At 33.7% G+C, this 19,268-nt stretch overlaps 2 protein-coding genes and 1 pseudogene across 2 annotated transcripts; 2 read left to right on the top strand and 1 right to left on the bottom strand.

Moving 5' to 3' along the window:
* Positions 1-6,885: 6,885 nt before the first annotated feature.
* LOC148266302 (BTB/POZ domain-containing protein At3g05675 pseudogene) lies at positions 6,886-9,394 on the top strand (annotated as a pseudogene).
* Positions 9,395-10,093: 699 nt separating this feature from the next.
* On the top strand, positions 10,094-15,812 carry LOC110820063 (uncharacterized). The gene is made up of 3 exons (XM_022049435.2): positions 10,094-10,500; positions 13,341-13,489; positions 15,344-15,812. Exons 1-3 carry the CDS (start codon positions 10,324-10,326, stop codon positions 15,480-15,482), a joined length of 465 nt encoding a protein of 154 aa, XP_021905127.1. The 5' UTR covers positions 10,094-10,323; the 3' UTR covers positions 15,483-15,812.
* Positions 15,813-16,777: 965 nt separating this feature from the next.
* Positions 16,778-18,986, bottom strand: LOC110820018 (dof zinc finger protein DOF4.6). Its single transcript, XM_022049384.2, has 2 exons — positions 18,638-18,986; positions 16,778-18,167 (listed from the first exon to the last, which is right to left on the bottom strand). Exons 1-2 carry the CDS (start codon positions 18,914-18,916, stop codon positions 17,331-17,333), a joined length of 1,116 nt encoding a protein of 371 aa, XP_021905076.1. The 5' UTR covers positions 18,917-18,986; the 3' UTR covers positions 16,778-17,330.
* Positions 18,987-19,268: the final 282 nt, after the last annotated feature.

The raw sequence follows: 19,268 nt of genomic DNA, 5'->3' as shown, positions 1-19,268 counted from the left end.
CCCACTATTGTTAAGCCATTGCAGTTTATAAGGTTTAGGATGTTTTATAGTTTCCAAACCCAGTTTATCAACAAATAAGGTACTAGCCAAATTTACACAACTACCCCCATCAATAATCATGTTACACAATTTTTCATTCACTAGACATCTAGAATGAAAAATGTTCTCTCTTTGCAACTTAACCCCCTCATCATCGTTCCTTACTTGTGTATTCAAAGCACGCCTAAAAACTAACAATCTACCTTCCATAGGTGTTTTCCCATCACTACAATCCTCCAAATGAGGCATTTCATCCTCCACATCACTCTCATCATCCGTTTCAACACCATCACCACGCATCACCATTACCCTTTTATTTGGACATTGAGATGCAATATGAACAAAGCCCAAGCATCTAAAACACTTGATATCTCTATTTCTAGGAGTTTGAGAGTTAGAAACACCTTTATTTTTATTATTATTAGCATCTTTTGGCTTGGTTTTGTCATCTCTTTTGAATTGGACAGCTTTGTTATCTGCCTTCCAATTCGGCCTCCAATTGGAATTTTGGGCCGAATAAGTGTTGGCTTGCCTTGTGTTCCCCTTTCGTTTTAATTGTCTTTCAATCTTTATAGCCATGTCACCATATCATCAATCTCCACATAATGTTGAAGCTCTACAATGTTGGCTATGTCTTTGTTAAGGCCATTTAAGAACCTTGCCATAGTAGCTTCCCTATCCTCTTCAATATTAGCCCTTATCATGGCTATCTCCATCTCTTTGTAGTAGTCTTCTACACTCTTGTTCCGTTGTATAAGGCCTTGCAATTTTTGATGTAAGTCCCTATAGTAGTGAGTAGGAACAAAGTGCCTTCTCATGATAGCCTTTATTTCGGCCTAAGTGGAAATAGGTCTCTCTCTATTTCTACTTTTACTTATGATGAGTTGATCCCACCACACAATGGCATACGCTCCAAACTTCACGGTCGCAAGCTTTATCTTTTTCTCCTCTGAATAATTGTAGCACTCAAAAATAAGCTCCATCTTGCGCTCCCATTTAAGATAAGCATTTGGATCATTCTTGCTTAGAAATGATGGGATTTTCATTTTGATGCTCCCAATGTTTTTTATCAAGATCGTTTCGACCCCTACTATAATTTCGACCTTCATTGACCAAAGTAGCTTGCTCATCAAATTCTTCCTCCACTTCCTCATCAAAAGGTGGTGTTGGAAGTCTTCTTGCCCTTGGATTAGTTTGGGAAGCTTCCCATCTCATGGAATTTAACTCGCTTTGTTGTTTCTCTAGTTTCTCATTCTGTTGCCAATAGCTAGTTGAATCCTCTCAAATTGTTGTTGCATTGCTTTGAGGATGAATTCTTGATCTTTTGATGTTCTTTCACTCCCTTGTGGCTCCATCTTCAAATATGAAATTTTAATGACAAATAAAATAGATTGCAACCTCACAAATCACTCCCTCACGTGTTTACTCTCGTAGTATGGGCACTCGTGTTTCACTCAATTTTGGCTTTTACCCTCTTTTGAGCTCACACTCTTTTGCTTTTTACCACTCAAGCAATCTTTTATACATTTATACAGAAGGACGAATTCAAACAATAATTAATTATCATTATGTACTTAATTTTAATTAGAGATAACAAAGAATTCTTAAAGAAACAAGATACACGAATTCAACTTTAGAAGCAAACTAGAATAATCTAAACAATGAAGAGCACACACTTGATATAGAAATAAGTGTATGATAATTTTTATATTAATTAAGTAACAACAAATTAATATTATTACCTCAAGATGTAATAAGAAGTAAATAGTCAGAAATATTAAATGAAAACTAAAGATGTAAGGAAAAAAAATGGTAAATCTGAAATTTAATGCACGAAACTTATAATTCTCTAATAGAACCATAAATTATCACCCAAAATACTCAAATTAAGTGAAACAAAAAGTTTTGGATGAAAACAAACTCAATTGAGATAAGTTGTTTCCAAATAGCCACAAAAATTACACAAACAATCTCAACCAAACAAATAGCCTTAAAACGAATTTTCCTTTTAAATTTTAAATGTATTTGAATATTATATGAGATAAATAAAAGAAAAATAACAGCAAGTATTTCAATTACACAAGGTGGAATTAGTTGAAATGGGTTTTGCACAATTAAGCAAATTAGGCTAATCTGATTTTTTTTTTGTTGAATGCAAATTTGTCATTTTTTTTGCAAGAAATATTGAAAATAAAGATAACAAAATAAGAAAATACTAATTTACTTGGTGAACCAATGCTATGATACCAAATGATGCGGAACTCCAAGACCCTTACTTGAACCTTAGAATTCTTCAATCGGTTTAGAACGGAATTTAAATTACAAGTAAAAAGGAATCAAATTTGTTCAATCACCCAAATGGTAGAAGTTAAATAGAACCTAAAAAAGATAAATGATATCCCTTGAACCCAATACAAACAAGCACCAAGAACAGTTGAAATAAGAAATCAAAATTGAAATACAAGTGATAACAATTGTATTCCAAATCAACACCTTGTACATAAAGTGAAAAGAAAGCCAAAACTCAACTCAATTATAAAATATTTGATTACAACTCCTGATGTCCACAAAGAAGAGTTCCTTCGGTATTTATAGCCAAAGAAATCAATGATAAGTTACAACACAATAACTACAATTATAACTCCCACAATAACTAGGCTAATTATAAACATATAATTATTATATAACTCCTTGTAACTCCAATCTTCTTAAGTAACAACACTAATTGTTTGTGACACCATATAGTTATGGGCTCATTCTTGTAATAACACTAAGATAAAACTTAAGCTCAAAATAAATTACATTTGATTATATGGGCTTAATTAATTTAAACTAAAATAAAACAATCCAAAATTCTTAAAACAACTCAACTAATTCAGTCCATACACAAAACTTATTCACCTATTACCAATAAAACTCAAACAAGTTCAAATTATCTCAAATCACTTAAACCCAATTAAAGTTACGAATTTAGGCTGTTCAAAAAACTCATATTTGAACTTTCCACAATTGGCCAGCCCATCATCCACATATTTTTGAGTGAAAACTTGTAGCAACTCTTTATGCTTTTTTGCCTTTGATCTTGTTACTGATCCGTTGAAACTTTTCATATTTGGAACTCTATTTGTGTTTACGTCATTTGAAATTTGCTCCAAGTCACCTTTTGATGCTCTTTGAGTATCTTGAGTGTTTTTAGCCTTATTTGCATCATTATGGAGAAACAAAAACAATATCAAATGTCTGAAAGAAAACTAGACAATTAAAAGCTATAAGAAGCTATCACATAAAGAAAAAATAGTGATGTAAGAAATGCAAGATCTTAGCATATTCAAGATTAGTCTAAACTAACCATGCCCTGATCATACTAACACTTTGATGAACATAGATGTTCATAAGATAAAAAAAATTCTGTAAACTTATTAGACTCATTCTAGGATTTGAACCATGTTTTCACATAGTTTTGCCAATAATTCTTAAAAAACAAATGAAAAGTAGTTGATCAAATGAACATGCATTGCATCAATAAAAAATTTTGTAAGCATAACTCTCTAAACACATCATACCAAAGCTGTAGCAGTTTAGAACGTTAGCCTCATATCAGTAGAAAATAAATAATTCCAAAAGTAAAAGATACAACCATATAATCCTGCATCACCTTAGAACCACCAAATCTAGAACTAAAGGATTCCCATTTACTACATAAATAAAGGTTTTAACTGTATCCAACAACTACTAAATCTTTATTTGGGTGTCTGCCAATGTTTCTTAATAAAAAGAAAAAAAAAACAAACAATAAAGTGAGCAAAAAATTACTATAAAAAAATCTAAAAATTCAAAAAAAAAAAAGGATACCACAGACATCCAAATAAATAAAGTACACACATAAACGTACAGATATAGCAAGCAACATATTTGAATTATGAAAATAAATATACTAAATTTACTAATTTAAGAGACCATACCCACAATTGCAGGCCCAACATATTTGTGCCTAATCCTTTTATTTGTGCAAGAAAATGGTCACCAACATTATGTTAAACTATTTTTTAATCAAGCAAGAGGTCATTATTTTACCTGAAAATGATGTCTAATTGCTCCTATTGCCATTTCTTGCAGATAATCTAAGCCAAACCAATGAGAAAACAAAGCACCATTTGCAAATCACATGTTCTCCACAACTATCCAGATTTACACATGTGCTGATCAAAGTAATTGCAGGAAAATGATTGCAACCTTCTAAGTGTTATTATGTAGATGCAAGCATTTAGAATGTTGATAAGGTGATGCTCAAATCTAGCGTTGACCTCTTATTTTAGTTCAGTTGGGTTTTTGGAAAGTGGTCGAATAGACTGGTAAAATTAAACCACCTTCAAACACATTGTTGACTACTAAACGACAAATGACTATGCAATTAATATAATTTAATTTAATTATCTTATATACCATGCACCAACTTGTCTGCATTTCAACTGTATATATAAATTTTTAACTTGGGACTTATGAACTTTTTTGTCGTTTAGTTGGTGTATGTAGACTATCTATATATTTATATATGCATACATATGTGGAAGAAAACATAAAAAATATAAACAAATTTTTAGGTAATCCCAAATAAAACTTTCTACTCTTTTCACTTGCACGTCATGCACCGTTATTTTCTTCATATATGTTTATGTGTGTGTATATATATATATATATATATATATATATATATATATTCAACTATTAAATATTTTTTGTGTATGAGACAAGAATCAACAAAGAGAGACTACTGGAAATTAATGATTTTGATTGCCTATGGACTATGAAAGTAACACTCACCCACTCAAGCCTCAGCCAAACAAAACTTCAAGTTGGTTTAAAGAAACTACGACTAGGAACACATGAAAATTGCAGATTTAACTTTGGTACCAGAAGTGAAGTTTTGAAAAAAAATGGAAGGTAAATTAACAGAAGCGAAAAAGACTCTTTCTGATGGCCAAGCCAGACAAGGAAGCTTTGAACAAGAAAGAAAAAACTTGCTTGAAGAGCTGGCTAGGTCTGAGGCGAAGTAGGAGTACGTAGCTGCCATTTTGCATGACAAAAAAATTACTACTGCAGAACTTGAGGCTGCCAAGTCTCAGCTGCATCAGAAGCTGCAGGCATCGGTGGAAGACAAGTTTGCTTTGGAATCTAAGTTGGTCCTTACAAAACAAGATGTTGTTGATGCAAGAGAATGATGCAAGGGACCTCTCTTGTCTATATTCCTAACCAGGTAGCAAGCAGAGAAGGAAAAAATAACAGTTAGGAATAATTTTGGATGCCGATGACAACATTAGTTTGGATATATATATATATATGAAAAAAAGGAATTATCAAGAAATTTACAACTCTTACCAAGAGTTGTAAATAATAGGTGCTACTCCTCTGAAGATTACCATGCAAATTAAAAAAAATTGAGAGAGAGAGAGAGAGATATATATATATATATATATGATGTTTAATATATATATATATAGATAGAAGATAAATATATATAGACATAAGATAAAAAAGAAAACACACATTCTCCTCCTCTGTTCAGTAGCAACAACAAGGGCAAAAATTGAAGCCATATATATATAGGTGTCTATATATATGTTAAAAACTCAAATCAAATCAACAAATGAGACCCAAAACATACCAGCAATCTAATAGCAAACACAGAAAAGAGGAAAGCATACCAGCAATCTAATAGCAAAGAGAAAAACATTAGATATAAAAAAGAAAAACATCCCAGCAAATCGCAAAGGGAAGAGAAGCAGATCGAGTGATGAAGGAAGCAGATTGAGAAGAAGAGAAACAGATGGAGAAGAAGAGAAGAAAAGAAGTAGGTTAGGTTGCAGAGAAGAAAATGAAGTCTAAAATAAGGATTTTTTAAGAGTAAAATGAGAATTAGCAAATTAACGAATTAGTAGTTTTAAAAATTTATCTAAATTTTAACTTTTTGATACCATTAAATGCCCTAAACTAATTATACCATCAGCAAACAAATATAATTTTGTCATCTCATCATCATAACCTAGGTTAATGAACTACAAACTAACATGATTCAAATAGAGGATTAGAAGAGAGAGAAAACATTTATTCTAATTTTTTATAAACAACAATGAAGAAACATTAGAATAAATGTTTGGCAATAGTTATATTGCTTTTGAACTGCTTGTTAGAATTTTTGTATATTAAAGAAGGTATTTCAAAAGAACTTAAAGAATTTTTATTAAGAAGTAGTTTGACATCATCATATTCCATATTGAAAGGTTGTTATGTGCTCAAATGGGATTATGATCTTTTTGGTGAGAAATGTTTTCTTTCAAGGTCAATATTAATGGAGGAAGAAATAAAGAACCAAAATTCGGTAGACTCATCTAAATCTCAATTTAATTTGTTTTATTTATTTATTTTTTATTTTAATTCCTCAACAAGAAGCAGTCTATATTAATTAAATTTTCTTTTGATGAATACATGTGCAATGTAACTATTTCCCTCTTAAAAAAAATGAACTTTTTATTAAAAAATAAAAAAATGAAGAAATAAAAACTAATAGCATGGACCCAACAAAAACCAAATACATGCAAGAGAATTTTACTGGCAATAAATGTTTACATTATCTTATTACTATAAGAGATAGACATGCCAGGTAAGAGCTTAAGATATGAGTACCAAACTAAATCAACCCTATTAAAAGTCAACAATAAATGATTGCACAATTTTGGGATGTTAGTTTGAAATTTAATGCTCGTTGAATTAAATGTGAGCCCTATAAGTATCCCCACCCCACCAACCACCAATTTCCCAACCAAAGTAGAAGATGGCGACTCCAAAGCTTGTCGTGTTTTCTGCTCTTCTAGTTACGATTATGTTGTTTTCTCATTCCATTGCACAAGTTTATGGGACTCCTTCATCTTCTTTTCCCATTCTTGATGTTTTTAGTTCATTATAATTGTTAAGGGATATAAATCCCACATTTACCAGGCATCATCTATTATGAGAAACATAAAGATGGGCCAAAAACCCTAAAAATGGCCGTCTACCCTAAGGAAAATACAAAATAGGTCAAAAACCGGAAAGGGGTGGTCCACCCCAGACAACAATGAAAAACGAAGTTTGGAGGAAATTGTGTAGTTGTTGCCAAGACCTTAACAGATAATGCAAGGGGGACATCAAAATCATGGTCCGAACCAATGAGGGATGTTCTCTAGCAGGAATATACATCCCTCAAAGACCATATATTTCTCAAAATATCTCCAGAATCTTCATCAGTTAGCATAGGCATATAATCAACCATTCCACTCTTTTGCATAAGTTTCGAAGACTAGTCTAAATCTTTTATGGCACAATCAGATCAAATCATCATTGACAATAAAAGCATGCTGATTTGCATATTTCATACCAAGGTAAGATGTCACACATCCATTCAATGGCGTGTAGACTCTCCAAGGCTTTATCTTCTACAGTTTGAGATGTGAGATCCGACTCCAAAAGCAGGGAAGTTAATTCAGTTTCAAATGAAGAGCAAAGTTTTGAGAGGCCCATCCTTACTACTGATTTCACTTCATCATCGGCTGTAACTAATGGAGTGTGCTCATCTGCCCCTAGCATTTACTCAACCTGTTATTGAGCAGAAGTTTCAAGATCATCTCCAAACGAAGGAGATGCTCCAGCAAAGGACATGGCAAACTGAACCACTGAAAGGAAAACATCTTTCGTTGCAGTTATATCTACAGGTTGAATTCTCGATAAAATTGGCATTGCTACCGGACCCAGTTCTTAGACTGCATTTATAATTTCTTCCTCATCATTGTCTTCTGAAGGAATTTAAACAGCAAATCTCTATGTATGCTTTAGAGTCAGGACTGGAGATCTGATCAGCAAAGAACTCGCTCTTGTTTATGAGAATAAATGAGTGGGAGTAGAACCATTCAGGTCTACCCCTGGTATTTCTCAAGGCTTGGCTGCTTCAGTTGAGTCCATACAGAGAAATGAAGGATAGAAAATTCACCCTTCAGCAACTAAAAGAATAAATATCCAAATTAGACTGTACCCTTAATGAGAGTCAAAATCACAATTAATATAATTTTGACATTGCTGATCAGATCTCCTGTCCTGACTCTAAATTACAACTATCATGTTAGTCTTTTCACATTGCTGTACCTCTCTTCAGAGTTGCTTCTGGAGTCCCTGGACCCTGTTGAATCTGCTGTTGGTATTCTTCAGATCGGCGGTTTGCATTGCACTGTAAAGAGATCAGGAATTGCTGCATCCAGCATTTGGAGGCCATTTCTTGAGAAGACAGGGATGAGGAAGAAATTATAAATGCAGTCTCAGAACTGGGTTCAGTAGCAATACCCATTTTGTCGAGAATTAAACCTGTAGATAGAACTGCAACGAGAAATGTTTTCATTTCAGCGGTTCAGTTTGCTATGTCCTTTGGCGGAGCATCTCCTCCACTCGTAGATGATCTTAAAACCTCTGCTCAAGAACAGGTTGAATACATGCTAGGGGCAGATGAGCATACCCAATAGTTACAGCCGATGATGAAGTGAAATCAGTAGTACGGATGGGCTTCCCAAAAGTTTGCTTTTCATTCGAAACTGACTTATCTTCCCTGCTTTTGGAGTCGGATCTCACATCTCAGACTACAGAAGGTAAATCCTTACAGAGTCTACATGACATCGAATGGATGTGTAACATCTTACCGAGGATGGATTTAACGAAGGACTTTGTTTGTAACTGGGCAGAGATCTCTGGTAAGGTTTTAGAGATAGTAGAGGATAAGAAACCGGGATCTACAATGCTGGGTTTGAAAGTAAAGCTGATAGAAGCGACAGACAAAGTGTTGGAAGCAGTAGGGTACGGGAATGTAATCCTTCCGGCTTCAGGCCGGCTGCAATTGCTAAATTCATGGCTCCCATTTATCCGGAGGATAAAAGTGATTTTGGACGCAACAAACGAGGAGCAATCGAGCAGTACGTACAGGATGGATGAAGAGATGTGAGGAAACATTGAGGGAGCAATTGCATCATTGGTACTCGCATTGCCATCAAATGACAAAGCCAATGTTTTTGCAGATTGGATAAAGACAGAACAGATGAGATATCCTGATTTGAGGCGTTCGAAATTTGGTGTTATAGGACAAAAAGTCTGCAAAGAGAAGATTGTTGGAGGGATCTGAGGGAGTTGGCAATGCCACTGTCAGTCTTTGATTAGTTTAATTTGATGGGATTGTTGTTGTATGTATTGAATTGCAGAATCCTGTTTTTCATAATAATAGTTGCAATGTATGATTGAAAATTCTTCATTTTCTAACATAAAAAACAACCAACATCCTTATTTATTTGTTTTGAGAAATAAAGATGAAACAACCAGGAAAATTAGTTCACTGCTTCCAAGCTGCTGGTGGCTACATATCCTTCAGGATTTTGAATGTTGAGAATGGAGGTTCCTTCTAGCTTTTCTTAACCCACCTATCAAAAGAATATATATCTCTAGTAATTTTTATAATTCTTCTGTCATGAATATTTAATTCAAATATCATAATAATTTTATTATAAAGTTAGTTTTTTAAAAATTATAAATTCCTTAATACAATGAAAGAGAAAGATATGTCATATCCATTCCACCAAAAACATGGAGTCATTATTCTCATAGCCACATAAAACATAACCCATTTTGTTGACATATCTTCTTGTGAACTTTATAATTTATAAACATACTTTTCCTAAAGATAATTTGATTATATATGTTAAATAAAATACATTTGCTTGTTTATAAATGTCAAATAAAAAACATATTAGCAAATATATATTTCCTTGGCTTTCTTTTTCTAAATGGAATAAGAATGGTTAACTTTACAATGAAAAAATAATGTCATCTAAGTTAAATATTTTTGTTATTTTTCAAAAGAAGGTTCATATAATGGACCGAAAGTTTGGGTTTGAACCCGACCCGATGTCGCAAACCGACCCGGATAAATTATAGAGAATCCGAAAAGGAATAAAAAAAAAAAAAAAGTAAAAGGGGGTTAAAAATAAAGGGGGCAACCGAAGAGAAAAAGAGGAGTCTAGTTTATACGTACGTACAATCTAATCCAATAAAATCATCGTTATCGTTTTCATTGTCATAGCAATTATAATAATGAAAACACAAGATTATCATGAATTCTCTGCTATGATATTCTGATCATCGTCCCGCGAAAATCGATTTGTGTAGCAGGCAAAGAGAAGAGGAGAAACGAATTGGAAGGGAAAGAGGAAAGAAAAGAAGATGTACGTTCAGGCGGTACCAACGACGGATGTGAACAGGAACACGGAGTGGTTCACGTATCCAGGCGTGTGGACCACCTACATCCTCATTCTCTTCTTCTCGTGGCTTATTGTCCTTTGCATCTTTGGTTGCTCCCCTGGCATGGCCTGGACCATCGTTCACCTCTCCCATTTTATTGTAATACCCCTCGCTCTCTCTCTCTCTCTCTCTCTCTCAATAGACGTCCATTCTTTTGCTATTTGCTTTTTTCTCCCTCTCTTTCCTTTACTGTGTGTTTTGCGTTTGTTAATTGTTCGATTCGGTATGTTTGATGTCTATTGATCTATTTTATTTGTATTTTATTAGCTCGATTAATGTTGGATTCTGGTCTTTTCTTTTTCCTTTCGTGGAAATTGAGATTTCGTTTCATTACAATGTCCTCAAATTTTGTGCACAAATCGTTGCTGTTATTTAGGGCTTGAAAGTGGTTTAGAGATGCCTACGGAGAGAGTCGATAATTTTTTTATTCCTCATATGACATTCTGATTTGCTGTTTCATCCTTCCATTATTTGTGTTCTGTTCTCGTTAAATTTCGTCCGTTATGCTATTTCTTTTGGCACTCGTTTCTCATGCGCTTATGCACTAGCCAACATTACTTTATTTATTATATTTTTAGGACAAAACCAGGATAAGATTTGAACTATTGTATGTGATTTTAAGAACGTATCCACCTTTGAAAAATTCTATCATACTCTTTTTGTACTCATTTAGACTCAACTTTTTATCTTCTACTTACCTATAGGAGGAAGGGACAATAAACACTACGTGTTTTGAACAAATGAGTTCCAGAGAGAAAAGTAGGAATTTATTTGCGAACTATATTTTTAGAAATTTGACGCAGAAGTGAATCTAAAATGAATTCTGCACTTATTCTTTTACAGAATTCATTTAATTTTAAAACATACCTCATCAGTTTGTACTTTTAGAGCTCCATGAGAAGGATGAAGGCTTGTAACCAAACATTTTATTCAATCAAGAAAATCTTGAAAATTACTCCTAAGTTGAAGTTATATAGTTGATTTATAGATGCTGCTGAAGATAATTCAGACAGTGTTGTGTCAAGAGCATTTAGGTTATATATCCGCATCATGTAGATACTTAGGTATTGTTTCCGCTTTGGATATCTTTGCAGGATTGATCATAACAATCAAGACAATGTATTTAACCTTGGGTTGGAACTTTCCTATGTGCATGTGAAGGAGTTTCTTCAGGTTCTGAAATGTGCTTAGAACATTATATTCTCGGTTCATCAAACTATATATGTGGCATCTAGGTTGTAAATTATGGTTTGCATGGTCATTGAAAGACAGATATATTCATATATATGGACAACATGTAGTTTAGATGAGAGATTTCTATAGGTATAGATTTTAGAATTGCTCTGATTTTAATTTTTCTTATGAGGATTCTTTTTTTTATTTTCAACCTTTTTGGAAGAAGTGGATGATTTGTGAATGAATACTTGATACTGTTCTGAGCATCTCTATCTTGTTTGAGTTTGGTGTTTATGTCTGCGTCAATTTAGGTGTGTACAATTGGTGGCTTTCTGGGATTTTGAGGGAATTTTTGAAGAGTGTTTGGCTTAGCTTAAGATAGAGGAGTTTGTAAGCTATAGGGTAACTTAAAGTTGTCATCAGCTTATCTTATTTATTGCCTAAGCTGTTCAATTGTTTGGTTAATAATGTACTTAAGATGTTTTTGTTTAGTTTAATAAAGTTTAAAATTAATGAGAATTATTTTGAATTTAGAAATGTTTAAGATTCAGAGCAATTTTCTCGTGTACTTTGCGTCAAACACAAGTTTATTTTAGAGTGTAAGTTATCTAAAAAGAAAAAAGTAATGGTCCAGTCAAAACTGCTGATGCAAAAGCTTATAAGATCTTTATCAAATACCTCTTTGGCTAAAGATTAAGCTAAGTAAACACTCTCTTGATCATACACTATCGCGTTCATACAAGGGTGGATTTCCTTATATTCATCATTTTTAATTGATATCCTTCATTATTTTGTGAAGAACCACAGATGCTTCTCCTTTCACCAGATATTAAATTCACGTTAAATTACTTGTGAGTAAATGTCCTCTCTTAAACTTCAATAATCTCAATAAACTTACGTTAAAGAATCCCCTTAGTCAGCAGCATAGTTTGATCATTACTTATCCTCTTTTTCTTGTTTACATTCCTGCTGCCTCTTGTGCTTAGCTTTTTCCTACCTAAGCAGGGCACAAGAAGGTAAAGATATAGATAATATAGAAGTAATGAAAATTTTATTACTTGTAAACTGTTTCTATGTGCTGCTGATCCAAATTTTTTGTTCCTTTCTCTACCCTTCCATGTACTCTTTTGGCTCTCCTGGTCATTCAGAGGAATCATTTTGTCTCTATCTTCATGTTAGCTAAGCTGTGTTATGCTCTGAAATTTGACATCATTTAGTTATTTCTTTCTTTGGGAAAAATAATTGATGCAAGACAGAGAGCTTGAAGAAAATTTAGAGAAAATTTATCAAGAACCAAACTGGAGATCTCAGTTCTCATAATAAAAAAATGTCAGTATTTGAATAATAATCATAAATAATCTACCAAACAACTAAAATAGGATGTTTCTTTTATAGGCATAAAATACAACGAAAATAGGAATCTTAAGTCCATCTAGAAATTTCATGGAATAGGAAAATAAACTAAGTAGAATAACCTATAGTAGAAAATAGCTAATAAGATCTTAATTAAATAGAAATAAACTTATTCCACATGGATACTAATTCCTAAATAACCAAAATCCCTTAATAATACATAGATAATGGATATATCTTATTGTAGAAAAATGTCCATTTTTAGGTCTTCTTGTTCTGTATCAATGATCTTTCTCTGGAGAATGTTACTTGTCATTTACTTTAAAGAAAGCTAATTGGTTTTTTTCCATCATTTGCTAGCACTCTATAAATTTTTTGCTTCCAGTCACTTATTTTGCATCTTGGTTCAGGTTACCTATCAGTGTTTTCATTGGAAGAAGGGGACACCTTTTGCTGATGATCAAGGCATCTACAATGGGTTGACTTGGTGGGAGCAGATTGACAATGGCAAGCAGCTGACTCGTAACAGAAAGTTTCTGACTGTTGTACCAGTTGTTCTGTAAGTTTTACCATGAAGGCTTTCTGTTTTGAGTACAAAAAAATCAAAGCATCAAACATGGTTATAGATCTTGTGATAACTGTTAGCCCCAGAATGAACATGGGGCATTCTTGTTCATTTGGCTAAAGTCATAAACATACCTGTATTATTTCATTCTTTTAGTTTTTTTTTTAAATATTTCATTCTTTTAGTCCGGATAACTTCTTGGTTTGGTTGACCTTTGTGTAGTTTGACGTTCCGGGCTTCTTATGTCGACAGTTAGTAATGGGTTTATCTGCTCCCTGCAAGTCATTTTCTTGCTTCAGTCAGGGAAAATAGGAGATTATTTTTAGGGGTTCGGGTCACTGCAGAGATTTTGTCAAGCATTGCAAATAAAACCCTGAAAGTCTTTTAATCTGTGTCTTCCAAAGTAAATTTTATTTGTTTGCATATACTTCCTGCATGCTTGCGTGGTGTTTTTTACAATCCTTTCTTTTTGGATCCTTTTGGGAGGCTGTTCAGTGGGGAAGGGAGGATAGACAAGAATTGTTGAATGCAGAACATTTTCGATTCTACTGGGGAAATGCCATGCATTTTAGCCATGTATGCCCAACATTCTCTTGATAGGTGCAGTTCCTGATTAAATGAAACCAATTAGGTTTTGTATAGTTCTGGGTTTCATCTGTTTCCTTTGATTTTCAACTATCCCATAATTCTTACCAGTATTCTGAATAACTGCAACATGATTTTAGTCTGACATGGGCACTTCTCCTGCACTTGTCTTTCCAAAGGGGGTTTGTCGCATGGCCAAGCCTCATATTTTTTCTTGAAATATATTAGAATTTAAATATTCAACCCCAGTAATGCAGTGATAGGAAAAGGTGTAGTAGATTGGATAACCACTTGTACTTTTGTGCTTACTGGCTTCACTTTCTCAAGCAAGTAGCATGCAATTGTGTTTTATATTTCCAGTTGTAGACAACTGCACCCGGTTTGAGAACCTGCCTGGTTACTAAATTCTTGACATTAAAATTAAGTAATGGAGATGTACATAAAAGATACTATAGATAATTACTGAGTATGCTGGTTAAGATTTATTTTTAACGCTCAAAATCTAGAAAATACCTGCAATGCTGGTATAATATTTTATGATATATTCTCCCATTAGTTGATAAAAATTTTTACTCATTTGTGTTTAAAATGGGAAATAAATTTCGGGGATGATCAATGATATTGGATGTATTTTCCTTTCCAGAATTGGGCTTGAATAAGTCCCTTGTTATTTTCATTCAACCTAATTGCAAAAAATTTTGTTCATAGCAGAAATTGATTATATATGGAAACGTAGCATTAAGATTAGACTTGGCTTTTATTTATTTATTTTGCTTTGGTGTCAGATTAGGCATAGCCTAACAAAGATGAGTTTGAATGCTACTTGTGGCAAAGCAGTTTTCTTGTTCTTATTGCCATTATTATGTCTTTGACATAATGACTTCTTCTAATTAGTAGACAAGTGTCTCCCTCCCTACATGCTTTTTTAAGGAATGGTGTGTGATTATTGATTGCAAAAGGTGATATATCTCTGTCGTTGGCCAACTCTTCGATATACCATGATGATTTCTTCTCTCTCTTTTTTGGGCTTTTGAGAGATGTCCACTTCTGCTGGAAAAGCAAAAGTTTTAGTTGTTTGTATATTGTCCATCTTCTTTAGAGATGTAATTGATTTCTCTTAAGACTCATCATTATGTGAGGTTTGAATTTCTGGATGTAACAAAGCAATAAAGTTAAGATTAGTAGGAGAAAAAGTTTCAAAAACATTTTGTGAGTGGTTGGATACTGTACTCGCAGGCATTTTGACTGTTGTTTACTTGGCAGGTACTTGATCGCATCACACACAACAGACTATGAGAACCCAATGCTCTTTTTGAACACTTTGGCAGTTTTTATACTGGTGGTTGCGAAGTTCCCACACATGCACAAGGTCCGAATATTTGGAATCAATGCTGATCACTAAACTGCCAAGGAAGCTGAGTTTGGCTTAATCTAGTTCCTAGGGTTGATTGATAATTTTGGCATTTGTTATGCCCCTGTACAGAATAATTAAACTGGAAAGGGTGTTATTATATATTTTCTTTCTTTTATTAAGTGAATACAAATACCTCCCTTTGTTGCATAGAGGGAAAAATGTGCATTTTGTTTTCAATTTCCATTGGTTATCAACGTTGCTGGCTTTTGTTTATTAATATCTTTTTCAATGAGAAGGTAGAAGAACCTTTTGTAAGTGCTTGTGATATTTAACCATTTGTAAGTGGCATTTAACCAATTTGATGGGTTTGGGCTCGAATCTGATTTGCTCTCTTATCTATTTGTAAATGCCGTTACTTTCTCATTCCATCATCTATTGAATACATTTCATGATATAATTTCTGGGTTTTGATGCTTGTTCAAGAAAGGATTTTGTGGCGTGTTAGGAGCCCAAAACATAAACAAGAATCACAATTTAAAGAAGGAAGAGAAAAAAGCATGTGTTAGTGATGGGGAAGGTGGGGTTTTGACATGTAGTAGATTGGAATAATGAGGTTGAATGTAAACAGTGGGATGCAGAGCGTTTGTCGGCATTCGGTCACTTGTGCTTGAAGCTTTCACTTCTCTCTCTTTCAATCCCTTCTCTTTCACGTCATTTCAAACTCATTTATTTCAGATCTGTTTATTTGTTACATTCCCGTTTCTAATCAAATTGATTTTGAATTCGATGGTCAAAGGAACGAAGAAATAAGATTGATTCAATTTGTGGGCAGCAAAAATCAAACAAGATTATTCTCTTCAATCTAATTCTTATAAATTAGGAAGGTAAAGAAAATTAATAATAAATAATATTGTTGGCAGTCATGATGCAGAGCTAGTGGGTTACAGCAAAACAAGGAGAAGAAAATCAAGATCATCTTAGTGCGGTGTATTATTCTTCAACACACTTGCCTAGGGGAATGTTTGTGGGTCCCTTTCAAGAAGACTAAAAGAAAAGAGACTTGTGTTGGTCAGATCTTTTGATTAGAAAAAGGAAACTACAGGTGCCATGGAAGTAATCATCATCAGAAATTTTATTTTTAAAGGAATTGATTCTTGTTTATTATTATTAGCGTGTAATATGGAGGGTTCAGATCAGAGATTTCTAACCTGCCTCTCTACCAACCACTACATCCATCCATGGTCGTCTTTAATGTCTGAAACAATCTCCTTTCTACATTTGAAACTCGCATTAATCCATTAATCTCAACACACTTTATACACCTCGAACAACAATAATTAATATTGGAAGAATTAAACTATATATATATTTATAAAATATATCATGATGCATAAATTAAACATGACCTTACAAACCCTGGACATTGTACATTCTCTTTTTTTTTTTTTTTTTTTTTTTTCTAAGCCAACCAGTGAAATATACCATGACATGACCTTCATAATTTGTTCTTTCCTCAGAGAAGAGAAGTTACTGTGACATAGAGGACCTCTGCAACATGATCTCATCTTCTACATCTTACCTAAAAAATTTGGGCTTATAGCCTTTCATCAGCGCTCTTCTTGTTCTATCTTTCCTTGTCATCATAACTTATGAAGCCAACCTAAAATGAAGCTTCAAGCTCCCACCAAAATCAAAGAGCTAGCTACTAAAGAAGAATAACCCAAAAAAAAAAACAAGAGAAAGAGAGAAACCCATGTATCCTATCTGTTAGTAATGAAGAAATCCAAACAAGTCACCCCAGCTTAACAAATCAATAAAAGTTTTTTTAAAAAAGAGAAAAATTATCATGAAGACGTTTATAAATTAACCCAGATAATAAATTATTTATCATCTCCTTTACCATGATCCTGATCCACCTAACATTCCAGTCCAGTACCCAGCTGAATCTCCCTGCTCTCTATTTTGCCCAATCTCACCTGTACTGGACACTTGTTTCAAGTCTTCAAATGGAAATAAGAGCCTCCCATTAGTCTCTTGAAGACTCCCATACCCCGTTCCAAGACCATCTAGTGAGAAATTTAGGGTTGGCTTCAAGTCTTGTAGAGGAAACGTTAAGCCAGAGGTGTAAACGCTGGTTGGATCTGGAATTGGCATGGGCATGAAGGAATTCAACCCTCTTGTGGACATTCCAGTTAGCAGCTCCAAGGCTGAGAGCTGAGTAGTAGTAGCAGTAGAAGTAGAAGTCGTAGTAGTAGTAGAAGTAGTAGAAGATATCTGATTCTTGTTGTTGTTATTGTTGTTGTCAATGGTGGGGACTTGAACCAATTGAGAGAGAGAGGCGAAACCTTGAGGAGCTGTTGCAGGGAAAGATAAGTTGAGATCTTGGGCTTGATCATTAGGGTTTTGTAGTGGAGCAGAAATCAGATCAGAGAGTTTCTTTGAAGAAGAGATAATAGAAGAAGAAGAAGTTGATGATGACGATGATCTCTTGTTCTTTCTTGAACCACCACCAACTGGGATGTTTCTTAAAGAACCACCTTCAGTCCAATATCTTCTGCAAGTCTTGCAGAAGTATCTAGGTTGTGTTAGACTGTAATTGTTATAGTAACAGAACTTGGTATTTGTTGAGTTGCACCTTGGACAATTCAAAGCATGTTCTTTTTGAGGCCTGACTTTCCTTTCTATTGCTGCTGGTTTTGTGACTATCTCCTCTATTGGTTTCACTACAATCTCCTACAAAACATATTATATACATAAATATATATTTGTCAACAATTCAAGATTACAAAAGAAAACAGACCTTGAAAAGAAAAAAAGAGTACAAAAACTAGAAAACAAAACATAATTCAGATTGCAAATTACTTGCTTTGCACTTTTCAGGTTTATTTTAGCCAGGAATAAAGAAGAAAAAGGAGAAGAAATTTAAAAGCCTTTTTCTTTTAGAAAAGAAGAAGAAGAAGAAGAAGAAGAAGAAGAAAAGCAAAGGAGAAAGATAAAGTGCAAAACGTTGAAGAACTGATAAAAACTAAATCCAAATATGAGTGGGGACTCGAGAGACTTGCACCACTAAAGACATGAACACCACCATCTTTTGCCAAAGAAAAAAGGCACCCAATAAACAAGAATTCCTTTTGAAAAACAAAAGAAAAAAGAAAGCCAAAAGCTTCCTGAACACAAAATAACCAAAACCCAGATCTCTCTACCTGTGGCCACTGAGCAGCTGTATCCATGGATGAAACCAAACTGAAACTGAAGAAGAAAATATGATCCAAAGAAGGCTTTCCTTTTCCGTTTTTCTGGGTGGGTTTTGTGTGTATATATGTATATGTATATTCTTCTGTGAGTAGCAGCAGCAGCAGCTTTGCTTTATGGCTTGTGGGTGTTTGTGTAGGACATGTGAGAGAAAATAAAAGGTGTGAGTGAGATGAGATGAAGAGAGAGTTGGGCGTTTTAATTAAAAGAATGTAATTAAACAGCCGCATCAGTTTTTTATTCTTATGTAACACTACTAACTTCTTCACTGCGAATATTTGTCCTTCTAAAATATTCGGAAATAATTAAAATCATTACGATACATACACACACACATATATATATATATATGAGAAAACTTAGTGGGTAGGTTTTCCTTATGCGTTAATGGCGTATATCTTCTCTGACCTTAGAAGTGGACTAAATCCAGATCTTTTTTTTTTTTTAGGTAAGCAATATATTTCTCTCATGCATCTTTTGTAATATTTTGTTTGTTTTAATTAGTCCAAATTCCCTACTTTTCATTTGCTGACAAAAAGAAAATTATAATGAAACTGAATATTGGATGTGTGTGTATATATA

The sequence above is a fragment of the Carica papaya genome, chromosome 4 (assembly GCF_054855325.1).
Source record: "Carica papaya isolate Zhongbai chromosome 4, ASM5485532v1, whole genome shotgun sequence".
NCBI classification, from domain to species: Eukaryota; Viridiplantae; Streptophyta; class Magnoliopsida; order Brassicales; family Caricaceae; genus Carica; species Carica papaya.
The sequence above is the reverse complement of the archived record's forward strand: the minus strand, read 5'-3'. Positions and strand labels throughout refer to the sequence as shown.

Bases quoted from the DNA above. Each gene is read 5' to 3' on its own strand.
- LOC110820018 (XM_022049384.2), bottom strand. From the start codon at position 18,916: ATGCGGCTGTTTAATTACATTCTTTTAATTAAAACGCCCAACTCTCTC. The intron at 18,168-18,637 runs GTAGAGAGATCT...TATGTTTTGTAG, and splicing joins CAGCTGCTCAGTGGCCACAG to GAGATTGTAGTGAAACCAAT.
- LOC110820063 (XM_022049435.2), top strand. From the start codon at position 10,324: ATGTACGTTCAGGCGGTACCAACGACGGATGTGAACAGGAACACGGAG. The intron at 10,501-13,340 runs GTAATACCCCTC...ATCTTGGTTCAG, and splicing joins TTCACCTCTCCCATTTTATT to GTTACCTATCAGTGTTTTCA. The intron at 13,490-15,343 runs GTAAGTTTTACC...TTTACTTGGCAG, and splicing joins ACTGTTGTACCAGTTGTTCT to GTACTTGATCGCATCACACA.